Source organism: Scylla paramamosain, chromosome 7 (genome assembly GCF_035594125.1).
Source record: "Scylla paramamosain isolate STU-SP2022 chromosome 7, ASM3559412v1, whole genome shotgun sequence".
Classification (NCBI taxonomy): Eukaryota; Metazoa; Arthropoda; class Malacostraca; order Decapoda; family Portunidae; genus Scylla; species Scylla paramamosain.
The window spans coordinates 25,517,492-25,543,092 of record NC_087157.1 but is presented as its reverse complement, the minus strand read 5'-3'; the positions used below and the strand labels follow the sequence as shown (position 1 = coordinate 25,543,092).

The following is a 25,601-nucleotide window of genomic DNA, read 5'->3' as shown; positions in this document are numbered from 1 at the left end:
AAAATTCTTCATACCTTTATTAGTCAGCAATATAGGACAACTGTGTCGAGACAATAAATGCCAATAAACCTTGTAATGATAACTAATGTATGTTAAAAAGCGTGTTTCTTGAGGTGACAGTGTAGGTGGTTCGAGATGTGGAAGCTAGTTTGTTCATTAATACACGATGTGACTTTTTTACTGTCTCGTCTTCATTCTTGGAAATATCTCATAAAACATGTGCAGAATAAACAAAGTCATTAAGCTCTTTTTAGGTGTTTAGTAAGACTCCAGTATCAAGGGCTTTAATATTGAAGACGAGAACATACAAAGTCTACACCTGTTCTCATCATGGTCCATATTTTCAAACGTTCTGGCGTCCTATCTTTAATATTTTTAACAGGCTCATGTATGTGGCTTTCAGAAATAATCTTGATGAGAGCCTTGATCGTTTCTGAACGAGACTCAAGAGCAGCAAAAAGGGGGAAATATCCTGGTCGTCATGTGGTGGCCAAGTCAAGTAGTGAAAGTGTTAGAGTGCCTGAGCACCACAGCCACAGCCCATGTCCTTCAGGTGGATGCTCTTGAAGGAGGCGTCACAGGTGGATGGCCGGATCTTGACCTGGAGGTGAGTTACGGCTCTAACGGGGCCACTGCAGGTCAGCATGAGGGTCATGTTAAATGGGCTAGTGGGGTTGAGGTACCCACAGCTGTAGTACCACCATGCCCCTCCTTTAAGAACTGCACAGTTATCTGAAGCGAAATGTAAGAGGAAATTGTTTAGTTTTCACAAACCTATACTTTGTTGAGGATGTAACGAAAAGAGATCAAGAAAACGGCTGCTAAACTAATGTGTATAAGGAATAAAAAGAAAAAAATAGTAAAAAAGAAAAATGCATAAAACACTACGAAAAACATACATCTAGACATCAAACCATATTTCCCTGTGTTACTATTCCTCACAAGGTGCGTGACACTCACTGCTAGAGCTGTCGTGGTCCCTGTCCAGTGAGGTGAAGGCCCTGTTATTCATCTGGGCTAGACAATTTGTACTGCTGGTGCCTTCCAGTTTGGTGCCAGTCAAGGATGCCAAATATCTTATGGAATGAAGTACAAAATGAAATGGCGTCGAATAAGTATATTGAAAGCGTCTACCCACCTCCGTACACGTATAATAGCAATTTCAGTCATGATATTTCCCTGATAATTTACATTCGACAAACAATATATATGCATATTGTTGGTACCCTGTCGCTACTTGCTTGTGTTTACCTGTTTTCCTCAGAATCTATCTTGAAATACTGGTGGGTGGCGAAGTCGTGACCCCCCGAGGGTAAGGCCATGTCCAGACGGATGCCATAAAAACGGCTATTCGTCATCTGGTGCAGCACATCATTGCCTGTACAATATTTGGAAAATTAACAACTCTTCATAATTATCTATTTCCATCTTCCATTGATGTGGACTACTTCTAAAAAAAATATCAAGGGCAATCAACCATTTTTTCGCAAATTATATTAGGAAATATCAATGAAGCTGACCTTTTCCTTGCGTTTTACCTTTAGTAAGCCCCCTTTAAATGCAATAAAATTTTCGTTCTTGAAAATTGAAGAAAAAAAAAAAAAAGTATGAAGTTATATTACTGTTGCGATAAGGTTGAATCCCAGCTCCTGCCACACCCACCCAAGTAGTACTCGGAGTTAGGGTTGCCGAAGCCTGCCTTGTAATCGTCCCAAGTACGGTTGAAGTCTAGCTGGACCTCCTGATGCTGGCGGTTTAGGAACACAGTCCAGCCGCCGCCGTCTGTCTCCATATCGCACCATACCCGCACCGGCTTTCCACACGTGCACCTAGCGGCCAGCAATGGAATAAGGAAGGCAGCTGAAGGAATAAATTTTCTTGCGATGTTAGGGAGAAATATGATTTGTCACTATGTTAATGATATAGAAAGAAGTAATTTTTTTTTTTCATATAATTCCTTAGGCTGGTTATTACGTAAATGAAAACATCGTGACAATTAAGTTTATGTGATTGATGAAAGGCGCGGTGCCAAGCACTCACATGAAGGGGTAGATCTCGTACACGCCGCTAACTGTGGCCCCGGCCAACAGGAGGTCTGCACAGTCCGCGGGTCTGTTGACGGTGGATAATTCACTCGTTAGAAACCAAAGGCAAGCGAGAACATAGTACACACACACACACACACACACACACACACACACACACACACACACACACACACACACACACACACACACACACACACACACACACACACACATTGTTTGAAGCCTGATTTAGAATTAGAGGAATCTAGATATAAGAAAATGTTATTATGATGAGAAGGAAACTAAGTGGAATGGAGAGAATACCATTTCTTATCCACGTTGGGGGAAGTGACATACACAAGACGAGATTAGAGGCCTTTCTCGTAAATAATCCAGAGCTGATCAGAAAATGTAAACCGAAAACAAGAAATATTATCGTTTTCGTTATCCTTCCCAGAATGAATGCAGTCAACATTACTTACGACAAGGCGTTTCGCATAAGTTATCGTCTCGTTAATATTTGCAAAGAGGAAGGGGTGGAATTTGTTAATAACACCTGCAACCAGAGGATTGTTTTCCCAAGTAACGGGTTGCACTTAAATTCATTAGGATCTGCAAGACAATACTGTCAATGCTTATATAAAAAAAACGCGAAGCGAAGGAAAATGCAAACGACGGCTTAGTTAATTAAAACTAAATTCCTCTTTTCTGTTCATAATAATTTCAAACTTTGTTATGTAATGCGCGCAGTATAAGGAAATTATCTGTATGGAAAAGTACTGCTTTATCGGTCTAGTGGAATCATTGATTGATGCATTAAACAGACTTCTTAGACGAATTTCCACTGCAAGGATACAATTTGTTCAGCTGCGAGAGACTGCGCAGAGGGGTCTGGGTGCTCTTCTACGGTCTAGTCTCCACCCTCTCGAAAAATCGACAGCTAAAAATAGATAACATATATATCTCCTACATTCATCTCCACTCAAGATAGCACAAATTCATAATGGGCGTCATTTATCAACCTCCCGGACAAACACAAAGAATAGGTAACAAACTTCACGATCAGATTGCCGAAATTTGTTCCCAAAGTAAGACCATTATTGTCAGAGACTAACTTACTTAAATACAGTTGGGGCGATCCCTTAAACCCGGGTTGCGATTTGTTTAGTAATCTAAAAAAAAAAAAAAAAAAGTCTAAAGGAGCTTGTGGGGCATCGATAAGAGGTGAAAATATCTTAGACTTCATTTCAGTGACAAATGTCAACACTATTAATCACGTTGAAGTCGTATCGGAGTTCAGTGCCAGTGATCACTGTTGATTACGGTTAGTATTGTAAGTTAGTGTTGTAAAGGAGGAGGCAGTAGGCACCTGCCGAAACGAAAATTACTCCCAGTGAGGTCTAAAACACTGGATCAGGGGGTGCTGTGAACTTACCATTAAACCTAGCTGTGACCTCATTGAACATTTCCCTTTGTGTCTCACAACACAAGGGGGCAGTCACAGCCTGCCCTCTAAAGACAAAACTACAAGCACCTAATAAGACACACACCCTTTACTCAAAAATTCAAAATTATCATGGCGACTCCTACACCAGCCTCGGAGTCCCCATCTGCAGAAGGGACCACAAATGTCCCCAGGTCGGACTGCTGTTCTGATAACGACCCTAAGTGTCTTGACACCCACCTCAACTTTTTCTTCATTAAATTCTGCAACATTCGCGGTCTTAGATCTGATTTTCAATCTGTAGAACACCACCTCTCGTCTACGAAACTCCATCTTCTTTTCCTCACTGAAACACAGATGTCTGAGACAACTGACAGTAGTCCCTTTTCTGTTCCCTCCTACTTTCTCTATCCTCATTTTTAATCCAAAGCTGGATGTTGCGTTTATGTGCACAACGACTTAACCTGCTCTCGTGCCCACACTCTTGAATCTTCCGAGTTTTCCATCATCTGGCTACGACTACAGAGTCACTCTCAAACTAAATTTATCTGTGCTGTATACCTCTCACCTAACTCCTCTGACTATAAGAAATTCTTTGACTACTTAACTTCCAAAGTGGAGCACATTCTGACCCTCTTCCCTTTTGCAGAGATCTCCATACTTGGAGACTTCAATATTCACCACCAGCTTTGGCTTTCCTCTCCCTTCACTGACCATCCTGGTGAACTAGCCTTCAACTTTGCTATCCTCCACGACCTAAAGCAATTGGTGCAACACCCTACTCGTATTCCTGACCGTCTTGGAGATACGCCCAACATTCTTGATTTTTTTCTGACCTCTACTCCTGCTTATGCTGTCACCCTTTCTTCTCCATTGGCCTCCTCCAATCACAATCTGATGTCTGTATCTTGTCCTATCGCTCCAATCCCTCCTCAGCGGAGGTGCCTCTGGTGTTTTACCTCTGCTAGTTGGAGGGACCTGAGGAGGTATTTTGCTGATTTTCCTTAGAATGACTACTGCTTCCGTGTCAGAGACCTGTCTTTGTTTGACGAGCTCATAACAGAGGTGATAGTGTCTGGCATGGTGGCATGGAGGCGTACATTCCTCACTCTTTTTTTTCTCGACCTAAACCTTCCGAACCTTAGTTTAACACAGTTTTAACATAGCTCATGCTATACATGATAGAGAAGTGGCCCACAAAGGGTACTTAAGCCTTCCATCACCAAAATTTTATTCACTTTATATTTCTGCTCGGAACCATGTCAAGTCTGTTCTCCAACTAGCCAAAAACTCCTTCATTAACAGAAAGTGTCAAAATCTTTCAAGATCTATTCTCTTCGTGACTTCTGGTATCTAGCCAAAAATATTTTTAATAACATTGCTTCTTCTTCTTTCCCTCCTTTATTTCAATCAGATGGCACCACTGCTATCATATCTATCTCTAAAGCTGAGCTATTCGCTCAGACCTTTGCTAAAAACTCTACCTTGGACGATTCAGTGCTTGTTCCTCCCTCTCCTCCTCCCTCTGACTACTTCATGCTACCTATTAAAATTCTTCGCAATGATGTTTCCCAAGCCCTCGCTGGCCTAAACCCTCAAAAGGCTTATGGACCTGATGGGGTCCCTCCTATCATTCTCCGAAACTGTGCCTCTGTGCTTGCACCTTGCTTAGTCAAAGTCTTTCAGCTCTGTCTGTCAACATCTACCTACCTTTCCTTCTTGCAGGAAGTTTGCCTACATTCAGCCTGTTCCTAAAATGGTTGACCGTTCTAATCTCTCAAACTACTGTCCTATTGCTTTAATTTCCTGCCTATCTAAAGTTTTTGAATCTATCCTCAACAGGAAGATTCTTAACATCTATCGCTTCACAACCTTCTATCTGATCGTCAGTATGGGTTCCATCAAGGCCGCTTTACTGGTGATCTTCTAACTTTCCTTACTGAGTCTTGGTCCTCCTCTTTTAGAGATTTTGGTGAAATTTTTGCTGTTGCCTTGGATATATCAAAAGCTTGTGATAGAGTCTGGCATAAAGCTTTGATTTCCAAACTACCCTTCCACAGCTTCTATCCTTCTCTCTGTAACTTCATCTCAAGTTTCCCTTCTGACCGTTCTATTACTGCTGTGGTAAACGGTCACTGTTTTTTTAAAACTATTAACAGTGGTATTCCTCAGGGTTTTGTCCTGTCACGCACTCTCTTCTTATTATTCATCAATGACCTAAACCAAACTTCTTGTCCTATCCACTCCTACATTGATGATACCACCCTGCACTTTTCCTTGTCTTTTCATAGACGTCTAACACTTTAGGAAGTAAACATTTCAACCAGGGAAGCCACAGAACGCCTGAGTTCTGATCGTTCTAAAATTTCTGATTGGGGCAGAGGAAACTTGGTATTGTTCAATGTCTCAAAAACTCAATTCCTCCATCTATCAACTCGACACACCTTCCAGACAACTATCCCCTCTTCTTCACTGAACATCCTCGGTCTGTCCTTTACATATAATCTGAACTGGAAACTTCATATCTTATCTCTAGCTAAAACAGCTTCTGTGAAGTTAGGTGTTCTGAGACGTCTCCGCCAGTTTTTCTCACCCCCATCCCCTCAGCTGCTAACTCTGTACAAGGGGCTTGCTTATCCGTCCATGTATGGAGTATGCTTCACATGTCTGGGAGGTTCCGCTCATACCGCTCTTCTAGACAGGGTGGAATCAAAAGCTTTTCGTCTCATGAACTCCTCTCCTCTAACTGATTATTTTCAGCCTCTCTCTCATCGCCGGAATGCTTCATCTCTAGCTATCTTCTACCGCTATTTTCATGCTAACTGCTCTTCTGATCTTAGTAACTGCATGCCTCCTCTCCTCCCACGGCCTCTCTTTACAAGACTTTCTTCTTTCTCTCACCCCTATTCTATCCACCTCTCTAATGCAAGAGTTCCAAGATTTGGAAGGTTTACAGCAAGAGAAAAAGTGAGGAATGTATTCATCCATACAAAATACTATCACCATTATTATATGTTCAGGCCATAGAGACGAATCTCTGACACAGAAAAAGTAGTCATTCCATGGAAAATCAAAATAGTGCTTCCTCAATCTGCTGAGGCAAAACCCCAGAGGCATCTGCGCTTTGGGAGATCCTGGGAAGGAATTGGGGCAATAGGACAATATACAGATATGAGGTTGTGATCGGAGGAGCCCAATGGAGGAGACTGAGTGACAGTATAAGCAAAGGAATTACAAGTTAAGTAAAGGTGGAGAATGTTGTGCATATCTCGAAAACTGTCAGGAATCCGAGCAGGATGTTGAACTAATTGTTACAGGTTGTGAACGATAGCAAAGTTAAAGGCTAATTCACCAGGTTGGTGAGTAAAGGGAGAGGAATGCCAGTGCTGGTGGTGAACATTGAAGTCTCCAAGAATGGAGATCTCCGCGAAAGAGAAGATAGTCAGAATGTGCTCCACTGTGGAAGTTAAGCAGTCAAATAGTAAATAGTCAAATTTTGATAGCCATTTCCATCAATATCGGTTTACTGTTGATGACTGAACGCCTGTTTCGCAGTGGATCACATTCCTCTAGAGCGTTAAGTTTAGAATTAAATGTCTTCCAAGCTTCACCAATATTAATGGTATGAGACTTCACTCTAAGATATTTCTTAATTTACCGAAGTCTGCACGAAAATAGTCTGGTATTCTTCCATACTTTCATTTGATGTAGATTTATTATTATTATTATTATTATTATTATTTTTTTTTTTTATGTAGGAAGGACACTGGCCAAGGGTAACAAAAATCCAAAAAAAAAAAAAGCACACTGAGATGCCAGTCCCAGAAAAGGGTCCAACGTGATAGTAAAAAATTGAAGGATAAGTGTCTTGAAACCTCCCTCTTGAAGAAATTCAAGTCATAGGAAGGTGGAAATACAGAAGCAGGCAGGGAGATCCAGAGTTTATCAGAGAAAGGGATGAATGATTGAGAATACTGGTTAACTCTTGCATTAAAGAGGTGGACAGAATAGGGGTGAGAGAAAGAAGAAAGTCTTGTGCAGCGAGATCGCGGGAGAGGGGAGGCATGCAGTTAGCAAGATCAGAAGAGCAGTTAGCATGAAAATAACGGTAGAATACAACTAGAGATGCAATATTGCGGCGATCAGAGAGAGGGTGAAGAAAGTCAGTTAGAGGAGAGGAATTGATGAGACGAAAAGCTTTTGATTCCAACCCTGTCTAGAAGAGCGGTATGAGAGACACCCCCCCCAGACATGTGAAGCATACTCCATACATGGACGGATAAGGCCCTTGTACAGAGTTAGCAACTGGGGGGTGAGAGACGTCTCAGAACGCTTAACTTCATAGAAGCTGTTTTAGCTAATGGCAAGTGGTCACTGTTATTCTCCTAAGTCTATTATCAATAGTATTCCTCAGGTGTCTTTCCTGTCACCCACTCTCTTTCTAGTATTCATCAAAGATCTTCTCTAAGCCAAACTTCGTGTCCTATCCACTTCTATGCAGATTATATCTTTCTGCCCTTCACGTCTTTTCGTAGACTCTTAACCCTTCAGGAATTGAACTCAAAAAGAACTCTTTTCACTTTCTATTTCTTCTTGTTCTCTCTCTCTCTCTCTCTCTCTCTCTCTCTCTCTCTCTCTCTCTCTCTCTCTCTCTCTCTCTCTCTCTCTCTCTCTCTCTCATATATATATATATATATATATATATATATATATATATATATATATATATATATATATATATATATATATATATATATATATATATATATATATATATATATATCGATAACTGTCACAGTTTTCAGTGTGTTCAAAGGTCCCACTCACCTGATAGAGTAGCTTATGGGGTGTAGCTTTATGTCAGTGGCATGTTCTGGTGGGCTGGTGTCTGGGCTTACATATTCTCGTGTAGCGCCCACGCGTATGGCCAGCACGCCTGCTGCTCCCAACACTGCTATCACATACAGGGAGACCCGCATGTTGCTCTGTTCGGGAGAGAAATAAAGGGGTTCACAAACATGTCAGTATTACTCTGTTCTGTCTCTGGCTTTTCTGATCCTTGGTTATAAGTCCTTACGAACACTTCATAAATTATTTTCGATATTGAAAGAAAACTGCTTCTTATTATACAGCGTCAAGTAATTTAGTATTTAAAGAAAAATAAGTTCATGAATTGTTATTTAAAATGGTGCACCGTTCTTCTCTGTGTTTTTATAGCAACTGCGAAAGAGTTTAAAATATAAAGAGATAAAGATGAATACTAGGATCGACATCGTTAGAACAATAAACTGGAATTAAAAGAATAATTAAAACATCTTAGTTTCTGAAAAATAGATTGTACTAATATCCTTTACACGATTAATTGCGCATTTCAAGTGTGAGAGGCAATTTAAACCACCACCATATATTGAGTAAAACAAGAGATGTTATTAATATGTGTCAATGTACAGTAAGCTAGATGTTTGTCTTATATACTAATGCAACTGATGTAGAACAAAATGAAGGTCCTAGTTGACCGGCTGCTGCAGCAGCGTCTCCTGATGTCCCTCGCCTGTGAGGCAGGAGAAGGCGATAAGCATTTGGCGGCAGGGGTGAGGCTGGCTGCTCCGCGGGGCGGGCAGCCCGGACGCAAGGAAACGTAATAATTATAATTTTTTTTTTTTTTACCTCGGCGGAGCATCTTGACTGACGGGCGAGCCAGACGAGGTAACTCTCTCGTAGATATGTACAGAGTTCCAAAGTTCTCACCTCATATGGGCAGGGACGGCGTGGCGGTGAGTGTGGTATTGAGTGTGCTTGGGAACTGATGGGTGGAGGTAAGAAAGCACTTTTGTACTTCACGGCAGCCAGGCGAGTTCTGAGGGGCTGCTTCCTGCGGGCACCACAAGTCGTTGTTGTGGTGTTGTAGATAGTGCCGTGAGAATCACTTCCACATTTCATTATTGTGGTTAAGAATGTGTTACTGATCGAATCCATTTTATCTGGTGAAAGATTAACTTTAGTACTTTTAGTGTTTTATAGGTTAGAGATTACATAAAGTATACTTTGCTTCATTGCATGGCAACCAAAACATACGCGTATCAAGCAACATCGGGAATCCCTGCTCTATAATGTAAGATACATAACGGGAATTCCAGCTCTTTCACACCCACGCCCAACTTGTATCAAGCTGTAATGAGCATGGACAATGCCTATATGGGATGCGTACAAATAAAGGGTAAATCAGAATACATACATTATTTATCTATTTGTATCTCTCGCCTAACACAGATTAGTTTTAGAAATGAAAATTATGAATGACTGATCGCTGTCATAGAACGTCTGGAGGTGAGATGCATTTATGTAGTTCATTATACTCGTAAGATTATGAAATACTGATATAATAATGATACAACAATATAAATGTTATAGAAAATACAATGACATCGTGTCTTGCTTCAACACGTGAGCATTGCATCTATATATCTACCTATATATTTGTCTATTTCCATTTGTATGCTTCACGCATCTCTCTCTCTCTCTCTCTCTCTCTCTCTCTCTCTCTCTCTCTCTCTCTCTCTCTCTCTCTCTCTCTCTCTCTTATATCTAACAAACATCTGAGTTGTTATTTCCTGTAACAGTCTTCTACGTGTCACACTTCACCGCGTCGATGAATTAGAAGCTAACTACTTGCCTCGTTCGAAATTCTACTTGACTTGTTTGTTTTCCTTAAGAACAGTTCGCAAGCTTTTCTCACTCATTATTGTATCTCTTTCTATTATAAGTTGTCTGGGTTTATAAGAGCGATGGAAAAGTAGGTGTAAATCTCAGTAAATATTCTTCATAATGGTAGAGTGTTACTGGGCTGTACATAGATGAGAGATGAGGGGGCAGTCAATTAAATTAAAGACATTAGCTGTGGTTCTCCCCTTGGGCATTCTTGTTATCTTGCTAGCAGTGCGTCTGCCGGTGCATATAAATAAATATACAAACCTATAATTAGATAAAATGTAATGATAAAACTTGGAGAGTAAGAGTTACATAAATGACTACAAACAGAGTGTGCAACACATAATAAGAGAAGCAAAGCGGATCTCCCGCCGAACTGTTATTATCTCCTGTTGCATTACTGTTACTTCACCATCGTTTTCTGCTCATGGTTTTCCTTCATCCATGTTTTTCTATCGCAATAAAAATAAATGAAATAAATAAAATAACGCAACACGTGGCCGTCTCGTAAACAAAGGACATAAAGTATGTATTGTCGTCATATTTGTTTTTTTTTATTAGAGCCTATATTAAAATTTCATGAACTGATATAAAGAAGATGATTATAGTGCTTCATAACCTTTGATTAAATCATTGCGACAGAATTGTTTTGTGTTTTATGTTCGTGACGTGGGACAGTTTGCGTCCACCGAGCTGGGTAATGTGTGACACACCGCGTTGTCATTATTATCATTATTATTATTATTATTATTATTATTATTATTATTTGTAGTAGTAGTAGTAGTAGTAGTAGTAGTAGTTGTAGTAGTAGTAGTAGTAGTAGTAGTAATAATAGTAGTAGTAGTAGTAGTAGTAGTAGTAGTAGTAGTAGTTGCTGTTGTTGTAGTAGTAGTTGTTGTTGTAGTTCTAGCAGTAGTAGTAGCAGTAGTAGTAGTAGTAGTAGTAGTAGTTACCAGGGGGAGGCAGTAGACACCTGCCGAAACGATAATTACTCCCAGTGAGGTCTAAAGCACTGTTCAGGGGGTGGTGTGAACTTATCATTAAACCCAGCTGTGACCTCACTGAACGTTTCCCTTTGTGGCAGTCACAGCCTGCCCTCTGAAGACAACTCTCTTCCTCCACACAAAACTACAAGCATCTAATAACACATACACTCTTCACTCAAAAATTTTAAAATCATCATGGCGACTCCTACACCAGCCTCGGATTCCACATCTGGGGAGGGGACCATAAATGTCCCCATGTCGGACTGCCTTTCTGTCGACGACCCTAAGTGTCTTGACACCCCCCCTCAACTTTTTCTTCACTAACTTCTGCAACATTCTCGGTCTAAGATCTAATTTTCAGTCTTTAGAACACCACCCCTCCTCTTAACCTCATCTTCTTTTCCTCACAGAAACTCAGGTGTCTGAGGCAACTGACAGTAGCCCCTTTTCTGTTCTCTCCTTCTTTCTCTATCCTCATTTTCGAATCCAAAGCTGGATGTTGCGTTTATGTGCGCAGTGACTTAACCTGCTCTCGTGCCCATGCTCTTGAATCTTCTGAGTTTTCCACCATCTGGCTACGACTACAGAGTCACTCTCAAACTAAATTTATCTGTGTTGTATACCTCTCACCTAACTCCTCTGACTATAAGAAATTTTTTGACTACTTAACTTCCAAAGTGGAGCACATTCTGACCCTCTTCCCTTTTGCAGAGATCTCCATACTTGGAGACTTCAATGTTCACCACCAGCTTTGGCTTTCCTCTCCCTTCACTGACCATCCTGGTGAACTAGCCTTCAACTTTGCTATCCTCCACGACCTAAAGCAATTGGTGCAACACCCTACTCGTATTTCTGACCGTCTTGGAGATACGTCCAACATTCTTGACCTTTTTCTGACTTCCAATCCTTCTGCTTATGCTGTCACCCTCTCTTCACTGTTGGGCTCCTCCGATCATAATCTCATATCTGTATCTTGTCCTGTCCCTCCAATCCCTCCTCAGGATCCCCCTAAGCGAAGGTGCCTCTGGCGTTTTGCCTCTGCTAGTTGGGGGACCTGAGGAGGTATTTTGCTGATTTTCCTTGGAATGACTACTGCTTCCGTGTCAGAGACCCGTCTTTGTGTGCTGACCGCATAACAGAAGTGATAATGTCTAGCATGGAGGCGTACATTCCTCACTCTTTTCTCGACCTAAACCTTCTAAACCTTGGTTTAACACAGCTTGTTTTCGTGCTATACATGATAGAGAGGTGGCCCACTAAAGGTACTTAAGACTTCCATCACCAGAATGTCTGTTCTCCAACTAGCCAAAAACTCCTTCATTAAAAGAAAGTGTCAAAACCTTTCAAAATCTAACTCCCCTCGTGACTTCTGGCATCTAGCCAAAAATATTTCCAATAACTTTGCTTCTTCTTCTTTCCCTCCTTTATTTCAACCAGATGGCACCACTGCTATCACATCTATTTCTAAAGCTGAACTCTTCGCTCAGACCTTTCCTAAAAACTCTACCTTGGACGATTCTGGGCTTGTTCCTCCCTCTCCTCCACCCTCTGACTACTTCATGCTACTTATTAAAATTCTTTGCAATGACCTCGGAAGGCTTATGGCCCTGATGGGGTCCCTCCTATTGTTCTCCGAAATTGTGCCTCCGTGCTTGCACCTTTCCTAGTCAAACTCTTTCAGCTCTGTCTGTCAACATCTACCTTTCCTTCGTGCTGGAAGTTTGCCTACATTCAGCCTGTTCGTAAAAAGGGTGGCCGTTCTAATCCCTCAAACTACCGTTCTATTGCTTTAATTTCCTGCCTATCTAAAGTTTTTGAATCTATCCTCAACAGGAAGATTCTTAAACATCTATCACTTCACAACCTTCTATCTAATCGCCAGTATGGGTTCCCTCAAGGCCGCTCTACTGGTGATCTTCTGGCTTTCCTTACTGAGTCTTGGTCATCCTCTTTTAGAGATTTTGGTGAAACCTTTGCTGTTGCCTTAGATATATCAAAAGCTTTTGATAGAGTCTGGCACAAAGCTTTGATTTCTAAACTACCCTCCTACGGCTTCTATCCTTCTCTCTGTAACTTCATCTCAAGTTTCCCTTCTGACCGTTCTATTGCTGCTATGGTAGACGGTCACTGTTCTTCTCCTACATCTATTAACAGTGGTGTTGCTTAGGGTTCTGTCCTGTCACCCACTCTCTTCTTATTATTCATTAATGATCTTCTAAACCAAACTTCTTGTCCTATCCACTCCTACGCTGATGATACCACCCTGCACTTTTCCACGTCTTTTCATAGACGTCCAACCCTTCAGGAAGTAAACATTTCACGCAGGGAAGCCACAGAACGCTTGCTTGACTTCTGATCTTTCTAAAACTTCTGATTGGGGCAGAGCAAACTTGGTATTGTTCAATGCCTCAAAAACTCAATTCCTCCATCTATCAAGTCGACACAACCTTCCAGACAACTATACCCTCTTCTTCAATGACACTCAACTGTCAACTGCGTGCCTCCCCTCCTCCTGCGGCCTCGCTGCACAAGACTTTCTTCTTCTTCTTCTGTCCACCTCTCTAACGCAAGAGTTAACCAGTATCCTCAATCATTCATCCCTTTCTCTGATAAACTCTGGAACTCGCTGCCTGCTTCTGTATTTCCACCTTCCTATGACTTGAATTCCTTCAAGAGGGAGGTTTCAAGACACTTATTCATCAATATTTGACTAGTGCTTTGACCCTTTTATGGGACTGGCATTTCAGTGGGCATTTTTTTTATTGGATTTTTGTTGCCCTTGGCCAGTGTCCTTCCTACATAAAAAAAAAGTAGTAGTAGTAGTTGTACTAGTAGTAATAGTAGTAGTAGTAGTAGTAGTAGTAGTAGTTGTTGTTGTTGTTGTTGTTGTTGTTGTTGTTGTTGTTGTTGTTGTAGTAATTGTTGCTGTAGTTCTAGTAGTAGTAGTAGTAGTAGTAGTAGTAGTAGTAGTAGATATATCGTTCTTGTTATTCATGCCGCTTTTTTGTAGTGTTCAAGGGGTCACGCAGGGAGAACAAACGCAGCTCACAGTCAATTATTTATTACTACTAAGATGGAAAGACTATCGAGTCGGCGGGACGATTGAGTGAGGGTGGAAAGTAGTGGAGTCGTGTTAGGTTGCGATTAACTGGATCATGATCACCTGACCTGAGTCTTACCTAATTCCGAGGCGAGGACGAGAATGTAGCAATCCCAACAGTTGACCAGACAGGGTCAAGTTGGCTCGCGATCTGTATATCTTTTTGAACTGCAAGAGGAAGTTTTGAGCCAGAGGGATCCGCAATTGTAAGCAGCAAGAGAACAGAAAGACACCCAGGAAGCCAGAGACAGCGTAAGGCAGCACGAGAAACCTAGAACCATTGGTAGTGCTTTGCAGGATGCTGGAGGAGTGTGTGTGTGTTTGTGTGTCTGTTTGGCCGGCCGACAACCCTATCTGACCGGAACATGTAACTCTTGCACGGGAAGTCATCCTCTGTCGCTCCCCGGACAGAGGAGGGGAGTTTACTCGGTATCGCAGGAGTCTCCTGGGAGCGGGGCTGCTCGTCCAATCCCTGTTGACACACCATGGGGGCAGGGTGGGATCTCACTCCAGTCCTCTGCGTCATACGTCTGTGCTTGCAGGGCAGGGGAGTAAATAGGTGAAGATAGGACTGGGTGAGGTTTAGGCTGAGTAAGGGAAAAAAGATGCCGAAGGCAAAGGTTAAGCGGGAGTCCGCTGGGGAATCCGCTGGTGTAGGAGGGGGAGGGATAGTATGCTGAGGGAGTGGCTGAGGGACCAGGTGGAGCTGCACCAGACGGGGGAGGGGGGTGTGTGCTAAAAGAGGAGCCAGGGAAAGAGACGGGAGGATGCGTGAGTCCGGGACAGAGGGGGGAGGTTGGCATGGAGGAAGACTTGTGGCGCGGATTGAAGCCAGGGAAACTGCATGAATATACATCAGGCTCACTGGGTGTTGCCATGGGGGTACCGGTCTCATGGTGGTCATGGCCTGCTTTAAGGGCAGGCAGGAACGTGAGCGCAGGATATGTCCCGACCACCCACGGGAATGGCTACGCAAGCGTAGGTCCTCCCCGTACACGAAGTTTGCTGGCGAGTGCTAGATGTCCTCCTCGGTGTTCCGGGCTGTGAGGAGTATAACTGGCATGGTATCCTTGCTGTGGACAAGTTAGTCAAGGGCGTGGAGAGCCTCCTTCAGGAGCCTCTGGAATCGCTCTACTAACCTGTTGGTTTGAGGATGATAGGCCATGTTGCGGTGCCTGCGAGTGTCCAGGAAGGTAAGGAGGTCGTGCCAAGCTTGCGCCTTGGTCTGTCACTACCAAACTGCCAAACTACGCCACCCATCCAGCTAGGAAGTAGCACGCCGTGCTCTCTGCTGTGATATCATTGCCGTGCTCCAACAAGTGACGCAACGATCGGCACACATGAAGGTCCGCCTGGTACACATGTACCGTGCAGAAGCGTTGGGTGAGCATGGGTATGATGTGATGGGGCAAATGGGTATGTGTCGGTGGATTTTTGCTTGCTGACAGGCGGGACACGAGCGTGTCCACTCCCTCAGGTGACACCGCATGCACGGCCTGATAGCCCGATTGCTCACCAGACGATAAGTACCAAGGATGCCAGGATGACTGAGGGAGTAGCACAGCTCGAACATCCGCCAACGGTAGTCCTGGGGGGATGTACAGCCTCGGAAGCCCACACCAGATCTTCAAGTTAGATGAGGGCACATTCTGCAAGACCATCTTGAGAGCTAAGGGGCCTTGCCATAGAGCGTGGAGTTCGCCATCATCTTCCTGCGACTCTGCCAGCGGCACTTAGTTCAGAGTGACAGTTCTATAAATCCACTCCCACGATCACCCCATACAACAACCACTCCTTCACCCTGTAGCTGTGAGTCATCTTCAACAGCCTCCTTCAAGGACGCTGAGGTCCAGATCCTAAAGGAGCAGGTTCCAGAGATAAACAATTTTATTCACCTGGTACCAGAAACGATGCAGACAGTCATACAGGGAATGGAACAAATTGCTTGCAGCATTGAATCAAACACTAAGACTATTCTAGCTGCCCTGCAACTTCATGGTAACGGATGGCACCCTATTGTCTCTAATACCCAATCAGAGGACCCAGCATACATACTATCAACATCAGCGCAACCGCATGTACATTTATATACACCATATGAGATAAAACGGCTATGCAAAAATGAACTTCCAAGAGAATGCAACGTTAAAAATACTTGAGAATCACACATTCCAAGTCGCCAGGAAAAACCTGCTGTTCCAACACTGGAAAAACGTGGAAGAGATACAAAATGTCTTTTGGGAGTCCTTAATGGCCTGCTTGATGCAAGAGGAAACCAAGCACAGAAGTGAAGCTGCTTCGTAATGAGTGAAACTATTAACGGTATAAAACTCAGTGCATAGAATGTAAATTGTATATCCAAAAAACTCATCGTTATTCAGCAGTACATACAAAACAATAACATTGATGTCATATGTCTGCAAAAGATAAAAAATGGTGACCCAGCACCACTCCAGATATTAAGTTACCAGGCTTTTTATGTACCAGAAACTGTCTTACAATATGACGATGCCACCGGCATACAAACTAGCAAGGGCCCCATAACTTACGTCAGTAAAGTATTAGCTGCTTGTGTTGCCGAAAGGAAATCAAGAAAAAGGCTGGTAAACTAATGTACATAGGAATATAAAAGAAAAAAAAATTATATATATATATATATATATATATATATATATATATATATATATATATATATATATATATATATATATATATATATATATATATATATATATATATATATATATATATATATATATATATATATATATATATATATATATATATATATATATATATATATATATATATATATATACATACACTACTACTACATAAAACATAGACTTGGACTTCACACTGTTTCTCTGTGTTACCATTCCTCACAAGGTGCGTGACACTCACGGCTAGAGTACTGCCTGTCGAGTGTGTAGTGTGTAGAAGACCTTGTTATTCATCTGGCCTAGACAGTTTATGTTGCTGGAGCTTTCCAGATCCTTGCCCGTCAAGGAGGCGGAATACCTTATGGAAGGAGGTAGAAAGAGAAAAGGCGTCGAATAAGCATATTGGAAGCGTCTACCCACCTCGGTACATGTAATAGTAATTACAGTTAGGATTTTTTCTCTGATCATTAACATTCGATGGACATTATATAAATATTGTTAGCATCCTTTCGTTACCTGCTTGTGTTTACCTGTTTTCCTCAGAATCTATTTTAAGATATTGGTAGGTAGCGAAGTCGTAACCTCCCGAGGCTAAGGTCACGTCCAGACGGATGCCGTAAAAACGGCTGTACGTCATCTGGTGCAACACATCATTGTCTGTACAATATTTGTTAAGTTTACAACTCTACATATTTATCTTTCTCCACCTTTCATTGATGTTGACTACTACTAGAGAAAAATATGAAGGGCAATCAAATTGATCAACTATTTTTTACTCAAATTATATAAGAGAATATTAGTGAAGCTGACCTCTCCTTCGTTGCTCTTATCTCTTAATGCAAGAAAATATTCGTACTTGAAAAGTGAAGAAAAGAAACGTGTCAAGGTATAGTACTGTTGTGGTAAGGTTGAATCCTCACTTCTACTGTGGAGTGTCCCAGCTCCTGACAAATCCACCCAAGTAGTACTCGGAGTAAGGGCTGCCGAAGCCTTCTTTATAATCTTTCCACGTGCGATTGAAATCAAGCTGTACCTCCTGTTGCTGGCGGTTGAGGAACACCGTCCAGCCGCCGCCGTCTGTCTCCATGTCGCATCACACCAGCACTGGTTTTGCACACGTGCACCTGGCGACCAGCAATGGAATGAGGAAGGCAGCTGAAGGAATAATTTTTCTTATGATGTTAGGGGTAAAAAAAATATTTGTCATCATGCTAATGATATAGAGAGAACCATCTTTGGACATGGAATTCCTTTATGCTTCCTTTGTTATTATGCAAATGAAGACGTCGTAACAAGTAAGTTTATGTGAATGATGAGAGGCGCGGCGCCAAGCACTCACATGAAGGGATAGATCTCGTACACGCCGCTAATATTGGCTCCGGCCAACATGTGGTCTGCCCAGTCCACGGGTCTGTTGACGGCTGATAATTCATTCGTTGAAAACCACAGGCAGGCGAGAACACACGAGTACACATCCACATACACACACACATACACACACACACACACACACACACACACACACACACACACACACACACACACACACACACACACACACACACACACACACACACACACACACACACACACACACACACACACACACACACACACACACACACACACACACACACACACACACACACACACACACACACACACACACACACACACACACACACACACACACACACACACACACACACACACACACACACACACACACACACACACACACAAACACTGTTTGAAGCCAGATTTAGAATTAGAGGAATCTGAATATAAGAAAATGTTATGATGATGAGAAGGAAACTAAGTGGAATGGAAAGAATACCGTTTCTCACCCACGTGGGAACAAATAGCATACAAAAGACGAGATTAGAGGCCCTTCTCGTAAATTATCCAGAGCTGATCAGAAAATGTAAACCGAAAACAAGAAATATTATCGTTTTCGTTATCCTTCCCAGAATGAATGCAGTCAACACTATTTACGAAAAGGCGTTTCGCATAAGTTATCATCTCGTTAATGTTTGCAAAGAGGAAGGGGTGCAATTTATTAATAACGCCTGCAACCAGAGGATTGTTTTCTCAAGTAACGGGTTACACTTAAATTCATTAGGATCTGCAAGACTCGGACGCCGCTTTCACGATACTGTCAATGCTTATGTCAAAAAACGCGAAGCGAAGGAAAATGCAAACGACGGCTTAGTTAATTAAAACTAAATTCCTCTTTTCTGTTCGTAATAATTTCAAGCTTTGTTATGTAATGCGCGCAGTATAAGGAAATTATCTGTATGAAAAAGTACTGCTTTATCGGTCTAGCGGAATCATTGATTGATGCATTAAACAGACTTCTTAGACGAATTTCCACTGCCAGGATACAATTTGTTCAGCTGCGAGAGACTGCGCAGAGGAATCTGGGTGCTCTTCTACGGTCTAGTCTCCACCCTCTCGAAAAATCGACTGGTAAAAATAGATAACATATATATCTCCTACATTCCACTCAAGATAGCACAAATTCATAATGGGCGTCATTCATCAACCTCCTGGACAAACACAAAGAATAGGTAACGAACTTCACGATCAAATTGCCGAAATTTGTTCCCAAAGTAAGACCATTATTGTCAGAGACTAACTTATCTAAATACAGTTGGGGCGATCCCTTAAACCCGCATTCAGGTTACTATTTGTATGGTAATAAAAAAAAAAAAGTCTGCAGGAGCTTGACAACACTTTTAATCATGTAGAAATCTGATCGGAGTTCAGTTCCAGTGATCACAGTTGATTTCGGTTAGTATTGTAAGTTAGTATTGTAAGGAATAAATCTACATTAAATGAAAGTAGGGAAGAATACCAGACTATTTTCGTGTAGACTCAGTAAATTAAGAAACATCTTAGAGTGAAATCTCTTGGGGTTTTACCTCTGCAGATTGGGGGCATCTGAGGAGGTACTATTCTGATTTTCCATGAAATAACTACTTCTGTGTCAGAGATTCGTCTGTGTGGGCTGAACATAAAATAATAATGGTGATAGCATTTGGTATGAAGTACATTCTTCACTTTTTCTCTCGTCGTAAACCTTCCAAATTTTGGTTTTAACTTAGTCTGTTCTGTTGATATACATTATGGAGGCTCACCACATACGGTTCTTGAGCCTTCCATTACCTGAATCTCATGCGTTTTATATTTCTGCCGAAAATCATGCCAAGTCTATTCTTGAACTAGCTGAATACTCATTCATCAATAGCAAATGCCAAGAAATATTTTTCGATCTAACTCCCCTCGTGACTCCTGGCACCTGACCAAAATATTTAATAACTTTGTTTTTCATCTTTCCCTCCTTTGTTTCTATCTGATGGCACCACTACCATCTTATCTTATCTCTCAAGCTGAACCCTTCGCTCATACCTTTGCTAAAGACTCCATCTTGCAAGATTCAGGATTCGTTCATCCCTCTCCTCCACCCTTCAACCATTTTATACCTCCCAATAAAATTCTTCACAATGCCCTTGCTGGCTTAACTCTCGGAAGGCTTATGGACCTGATTAGGTTAAATCAATTGTTCTCCGAAACTGTACTTCCGTGCCTTTTGCACTTTGCCCTGTCAAACTTTACGAATTCTGTATGTCAAAATATATTTTTCCTTCTTTGTGAAAGTTTGCCTACATTCAGCCTGTTACCAAAAAGGGTGCCTGCTATTGATTTAACTTCTTGTCTATTTTTTTTTTTATCTGCTTTCAACAGAAAGATAAGCACCTGTCAACTCACAATCGTATATCTAATTGCTAGTATGGGTTCCTTCGTGGCCGCTTTACTGGTAATCTTCTGGCTTTCCTTAATGAGTCTTTGTCATCCTCTTTTCGGGAGTTTGGTGAAACTTTCTCTCTTGCTTTAGACATATCAAAAGCTTTTCATAGGGTCTGGCATAAAGCTTTGATTTCAAAACTACTCCCTACTGCTTTTATCTTGCTTTCTGTAATTCATCTCACATTTCCTTTCCGATAGTTTTCTTGTTACAAAGAAATAAAATAAATAAATAAATAAATAAATAAATAAATAAAATAAAAATAAATAAATAAATAAATAAATAAATGAAAAATAAATAAATAGATAATTAATTAAATAATAATAATAATTTCTGATGTCTTATTCTTCTTGATTAAGATGGTTTCTGAATGAAAAGAAATGACAAGAAATGAAGGGACAGATACAATAAGATAAGGAATTTAACATGGAATCTGCACATTTTTCAATCTCTCTAATGTGTAGCCCCTGTTCACCTAGCAGCAAGCAGGTATGGTAAAAGTTTTGGCCTCGCTAGTGTGATGTGTGAGTAGTCTTAGTCATACCCGAAGATCTCTCTTTCTGTGATCTCTGAGCTCTTGTAGTGGAACGGCTGGCTGGGTGACCAGCAGACTTGGAGTATTCGCTTAAGTTACCAGGCAATTCGTTGTATTTTACTTTTATTACACAAAATCTGCATGCGAGTGAGCAGTAGCGGGAGGAGGATAGAAGTAATGAATGAGTACTGAAAGACAATAACATGAAGTGTAGAAGATCGCCTGCATCTATCGATATCCCACGCAGAGATGCCAGTTAAAGAGAATCCCAAGACAAGACACTATGACTTGTCTTAATGCAGAAATTGAAATAACGAGGAGGAGGGGGGAAACGTTATATATATATATATATATATATATATATATATATATATATATATATATATATATATATATATATATATATATATATATATATATATATATATATATATATATATATATATATATATATATATATATATAATTGGCATGATTTGCCATGTGTTCAAAGGCCCTGCTTACCTTAGAGAGGTTGTGGGGTGTGACATTATGTCAGTGGCGATTTCTGGATTCTCCAAGTGTATGGCCAGCATGCCTGCTGCACCCAGCACTACTACTGCATACAGGGAGACCCACATGCTGTTTTTTTCGGGGGAGAAAGACAAGCGTTAACAAACATACCGGTATTACTATTTTCTTTCTTTGGCTTTTATGATCATTAGTTATGTCTTTATGGAAACTTCATAAACTCTTTTCAGTCTTGAATTAATGCAATTTAGTGTTTTAAAAAATCAGTTCATGAATTGCGATTTACAGTTTGCACCGTTATTCTCCTATGTTTTTATAGCAACTACGAAAGAGATAAAAATACAAAGAGATAACGATGGGCACTGGGATCAATATCGTTACTACAATAAACTGGAACTAAAAGAGTAATTAAAACATCTCAGTACATGCGAAAAAATAAATAAATAAATAAAAAATTGCACTATTGTCCTTCACATGACTGATTAAACATTACAAATATGAGAGGCAATCTAAAGTACCACCGTGCATTGTGTAAAACAAGAGATGTAATTAACATGCGTTAATGTACAATAAGCTAGATGTTTGTCTTATACACTAATGTTAATGTTTACAACTGATGTAGAGGAAATGAAGGTCCTGGTTGGCCGGCTTCTGCACTAGCGTCGCCTGATGTCCTTCGCCTGTGAGGCAGGAGACAGCTATAAGAAATTGGCGGCAGGGGTGATGCTGACTGAGCCTCGGGGCGGGCAGGCCGGGCGCAAGGAAACTGAATAATCTTTATTAAACCTCCTTGGCGCAGCACCGTGACTGAAGGCCGCACCCCTCTGACTGGCGGACCAGAATAGGCAACCTATTGTGTCGTAGATACGTACAGAGTCCCAAGGCTCTCACCTCTTGTAGGCAAGGACGGCGTGGCGGTGTGTGTGGTGTTTGGTGTGCTAGTGACGGATGGGCGGAGGTAAGGAAGCACTTTTGTACTTTACGCCAGCCACGCGAATTCCGAGATGCTGCTACCTGCGGTCACCCCAAGGCGTGGTTGTGGTGCTGTAGATGGTGACGTGAAAATTACCTCTACATTTAATAATTGTGGTTAGATAGGTGCTACTGATCGAATCCATTTCACTTATTTGGTGGGAGATTAATATTAGTACTTTTAGTGTTTTTAATGGTTGGAGATTGCATAAAGTATGTTTCAATGCATGGCAACCGAAACAGTCGCGTATCAAGTAGCATCGTGAATCCCTACTTTGTAAATAGGGACACATCACGGAAATTCCAGCTCTTCCACATCCACGCCCAACTTGTATCAAACTGTATGAAAAGAGACAATGCCTGCAAGAGATGCGTACAAACACAAGATGCATCAGAATACATATATTATTTATCTTTATTTATATAGTGCGCCTAACACATAGATTAGTTCTAGAAATGCAATTATGAATGATTGCAGTCAAAATATCAGTCACTGAGCCTCTGGAGATGAGATGCCATTTATGTAGTTAATTAAAAGATGATGAAATACTTTATAATAATTATACAATAATATGAATGTTACAGGAAATACAATGAGATCGTATCCTGCTTTAACACGTGAACATTGCATTTATCTATCTACCTGTCTGTCCCCGTGTGTGTGCTTCCCGCATATCTCTCTCTCTCTCTCTCTCTCTCTCTCTCTCTCTCTCTCTCTCTCTCTCTCTCTCTCTCTCTCTCTCTCTCTCTCTCTCTCTCTCTCTCATATTTGACAAACATATTTGAATTGGCATTTATTATGAGTGTCTTCTATGTGTCACATTTTAGTCTACTTCACTTATTTGTTTTCCTTAAGAACAGTTGGCGATCTTTTCCCATACATTTACTGTATCTCTTTTTCAGAGATATTACATTTATTCTTAATACATTTGCTTGTTCACGTTTGCTACAAGATACATGCCCGGTGTTCTTTTCTAGGTGTTCTTTGTCAGTAAGTTGCGGAACAGAAAAAAAGTAATGAAGAATTGCTATTGGTATGATAATGTCAGCCAATGCAACGTTAAAAATTGCTTAATGAATTTCCTACTAACCATCACCAAAGCCTGTTAATGTTACTTCACTTCCACCATCCGTCAGTCATCCTTTGTACACCTACACTTACTCATACATTTCTCTTGTCTTTTCCAGCTCAGTTTTAAGTCGTGGCTAGGTGGCGTGTGGCAGCCGCCAAACCTTTGTCTAGCTTACCGCGAGGTGAAGGAAGAAAGGCAAGGATGCCTGAATGAGTTAAGGTAAATACTGTGGAGAATTTCCCATTAAAATCGATTTTCATTTATTATATCCTGGTAACGGGAATCCGTGTGTAAAAAAAAAAAAAAAATGGATATGTTGAAAATATTAGATTTTGTTGTTTTTTGTTTCTCTTATTATAAGTTGTTTGGGTTTATAAGAGCGATGGAAAAGTGGGTGTACATTTCAGTAAATGTTCTTCATGATGGTAGAGTGTTTTGGTCAAGAATGTTACTGGACTGTATATAGATGCGAGGTAAGAGGCAGTCAAGTAAGTTAACCACATTAGCTGTGGTTCTTCCCTCGGACATTCTTCTTATCTCTCTGGCAGAGGGGGTCTGCTGGAGCATATTGGTAAATATACAAACCTATAATTAGATAAAATGTAATGATAAAACTTGCAGAGTAAGAGTTGCATAAATGACTACAAACAAAGAGTGTACAACACATAATAAGAGAAGCAAAGCGGATCTCCCGCCGAACTGTTATTATCTCCTGTTGTATTACTGTTACTTCACCATCGTTTTCTGCTCATGGTCTTCCTTCATCCACGTTTTCCTATCGCAATGATACTGTCTCGTAAACAAAGGAGAAACTTTGTATTGTCGTCATATATATATATATATATATATATATATATATATATATATATATATATATATATATATATATATATATATATATATATATATATATATATATATATATATATATATATATATATATATATATATATATATATTTTATTTATTTTTTTTTTATTAAAACCTACATCAATATTTTACGAAGTGATATAAAGATTATTATAGTGCTTCATAACCTTTCATTAAATTATTGCGACAGAATTGCTCCGTGTTTTATGTTCGTGACGTGAGACAGTTTGCGTCCACCGAGCTGGGTGATGTGTGAAGCACCTCTCAGGGCAACGGCGCATGTGTTGTCATTATTATCATTATTATTTGTAGTAGTAGTAGTGGTAGTAGTAGTAGTAGGAGTAGTAGTAGTAGTAGTAGTAGTAGTAGTAGTAATAATAGTAGTAATATTATAATAATAATAGTAGTAGTAGTAGAAATATCGTTGTTGTTGTTCTTGCCGTTTTTTGTGAAGTGTTCTGTGGGCCACGCAGGCAGACCAAACACAACTCACAGTCAGTCATTTATTACTACTAAGGTGGACAGATTATCGAGTCGGCGGGACGATTGAGTGAGGGTGGAGAGTAGTGGAGTCATGTTAGGTCGAGAGTAACTGAAGCACGTTCACCTGACCTGAGTACTGTCTAACTCCGAGGCGAGGACGTGAATGTAGCAAGCCCAACAGCTGGCAGAGAGTGTCGCGTTGGCTCGCTATCTGAGAAACCTAGAATCATTGGGATTTTTTTTTTCGGATGCCGGAGGTGTGTGTGTGTGTGTGTGTGTGTGTGTGTGTGTGTGTGTGTGTGTGTGTGTGTGCGTGTGCGTGTGTGTGTGTGTGTGTGTGTACACCACCGTATCTCTTTTCTTCTCAAAAAAAAAAAAAAAATAGAAAGACAAGAGAGAGAAATGGGAAAAAAAAAAAAAAA

The 25,601-nt window shown here is 40.9% G+C and overlaps 2 protein-coding genes across 3 annotated transcripts; both read right to left on the bottom strand.

Annotated features, from left to right (window-relative positions):
- LOC135102263 (ryncolin-4-like) lies at positions 1–9,426 on the bottom strand. 2 transcript variants are annotated; one of them, XM_064007202.1, is made up of 7 exons: positions 9,139–9,426; positions 8,299–8,456; positions 2,041–2,112; positions 1,663–1,829; positions 1,252–1,378; positions 961–1,076; positions 1–732 (listed from the first exon to the last, which is right to left on the bottom strand). In XM_064007202.1, the coding sequence occupies exons 1-7, from the start codon at positions 9,409–9,411 to the stop codon at positions 512–514; spliced, it is 1,134 nt and encodes a 377-aa protein (XP_063863272.1). In that variant the 5' UTR covers positions 9,412–9,426; the 3' UTR covers positions 1–511. The 2 variants fall into 2 exon arrangements, with proteins under 2 accessions (XP_063863272.1, XP_063863274.1); XM_064007204.1 differs by having other exon boundaries at positions 9,220–9,426.
- Positions 9,427–14,687: 5,261 nt separating this feature from the next.
- LOC135101788 (uncharacterized) lies at positions 14,688–15,143 on the bottom strand. Its single transcript, XM_064006083.1, has one exon. The coding sequence runs from the start codon at positions 15,141–15,143 to the stop codon at positions 14,688–14,690; it is 456 nt and encodes a 151-aa protein (XP_063862153.1).
- Positions 15,144–25,601: the final 10,458 nt, after the last annotated feature.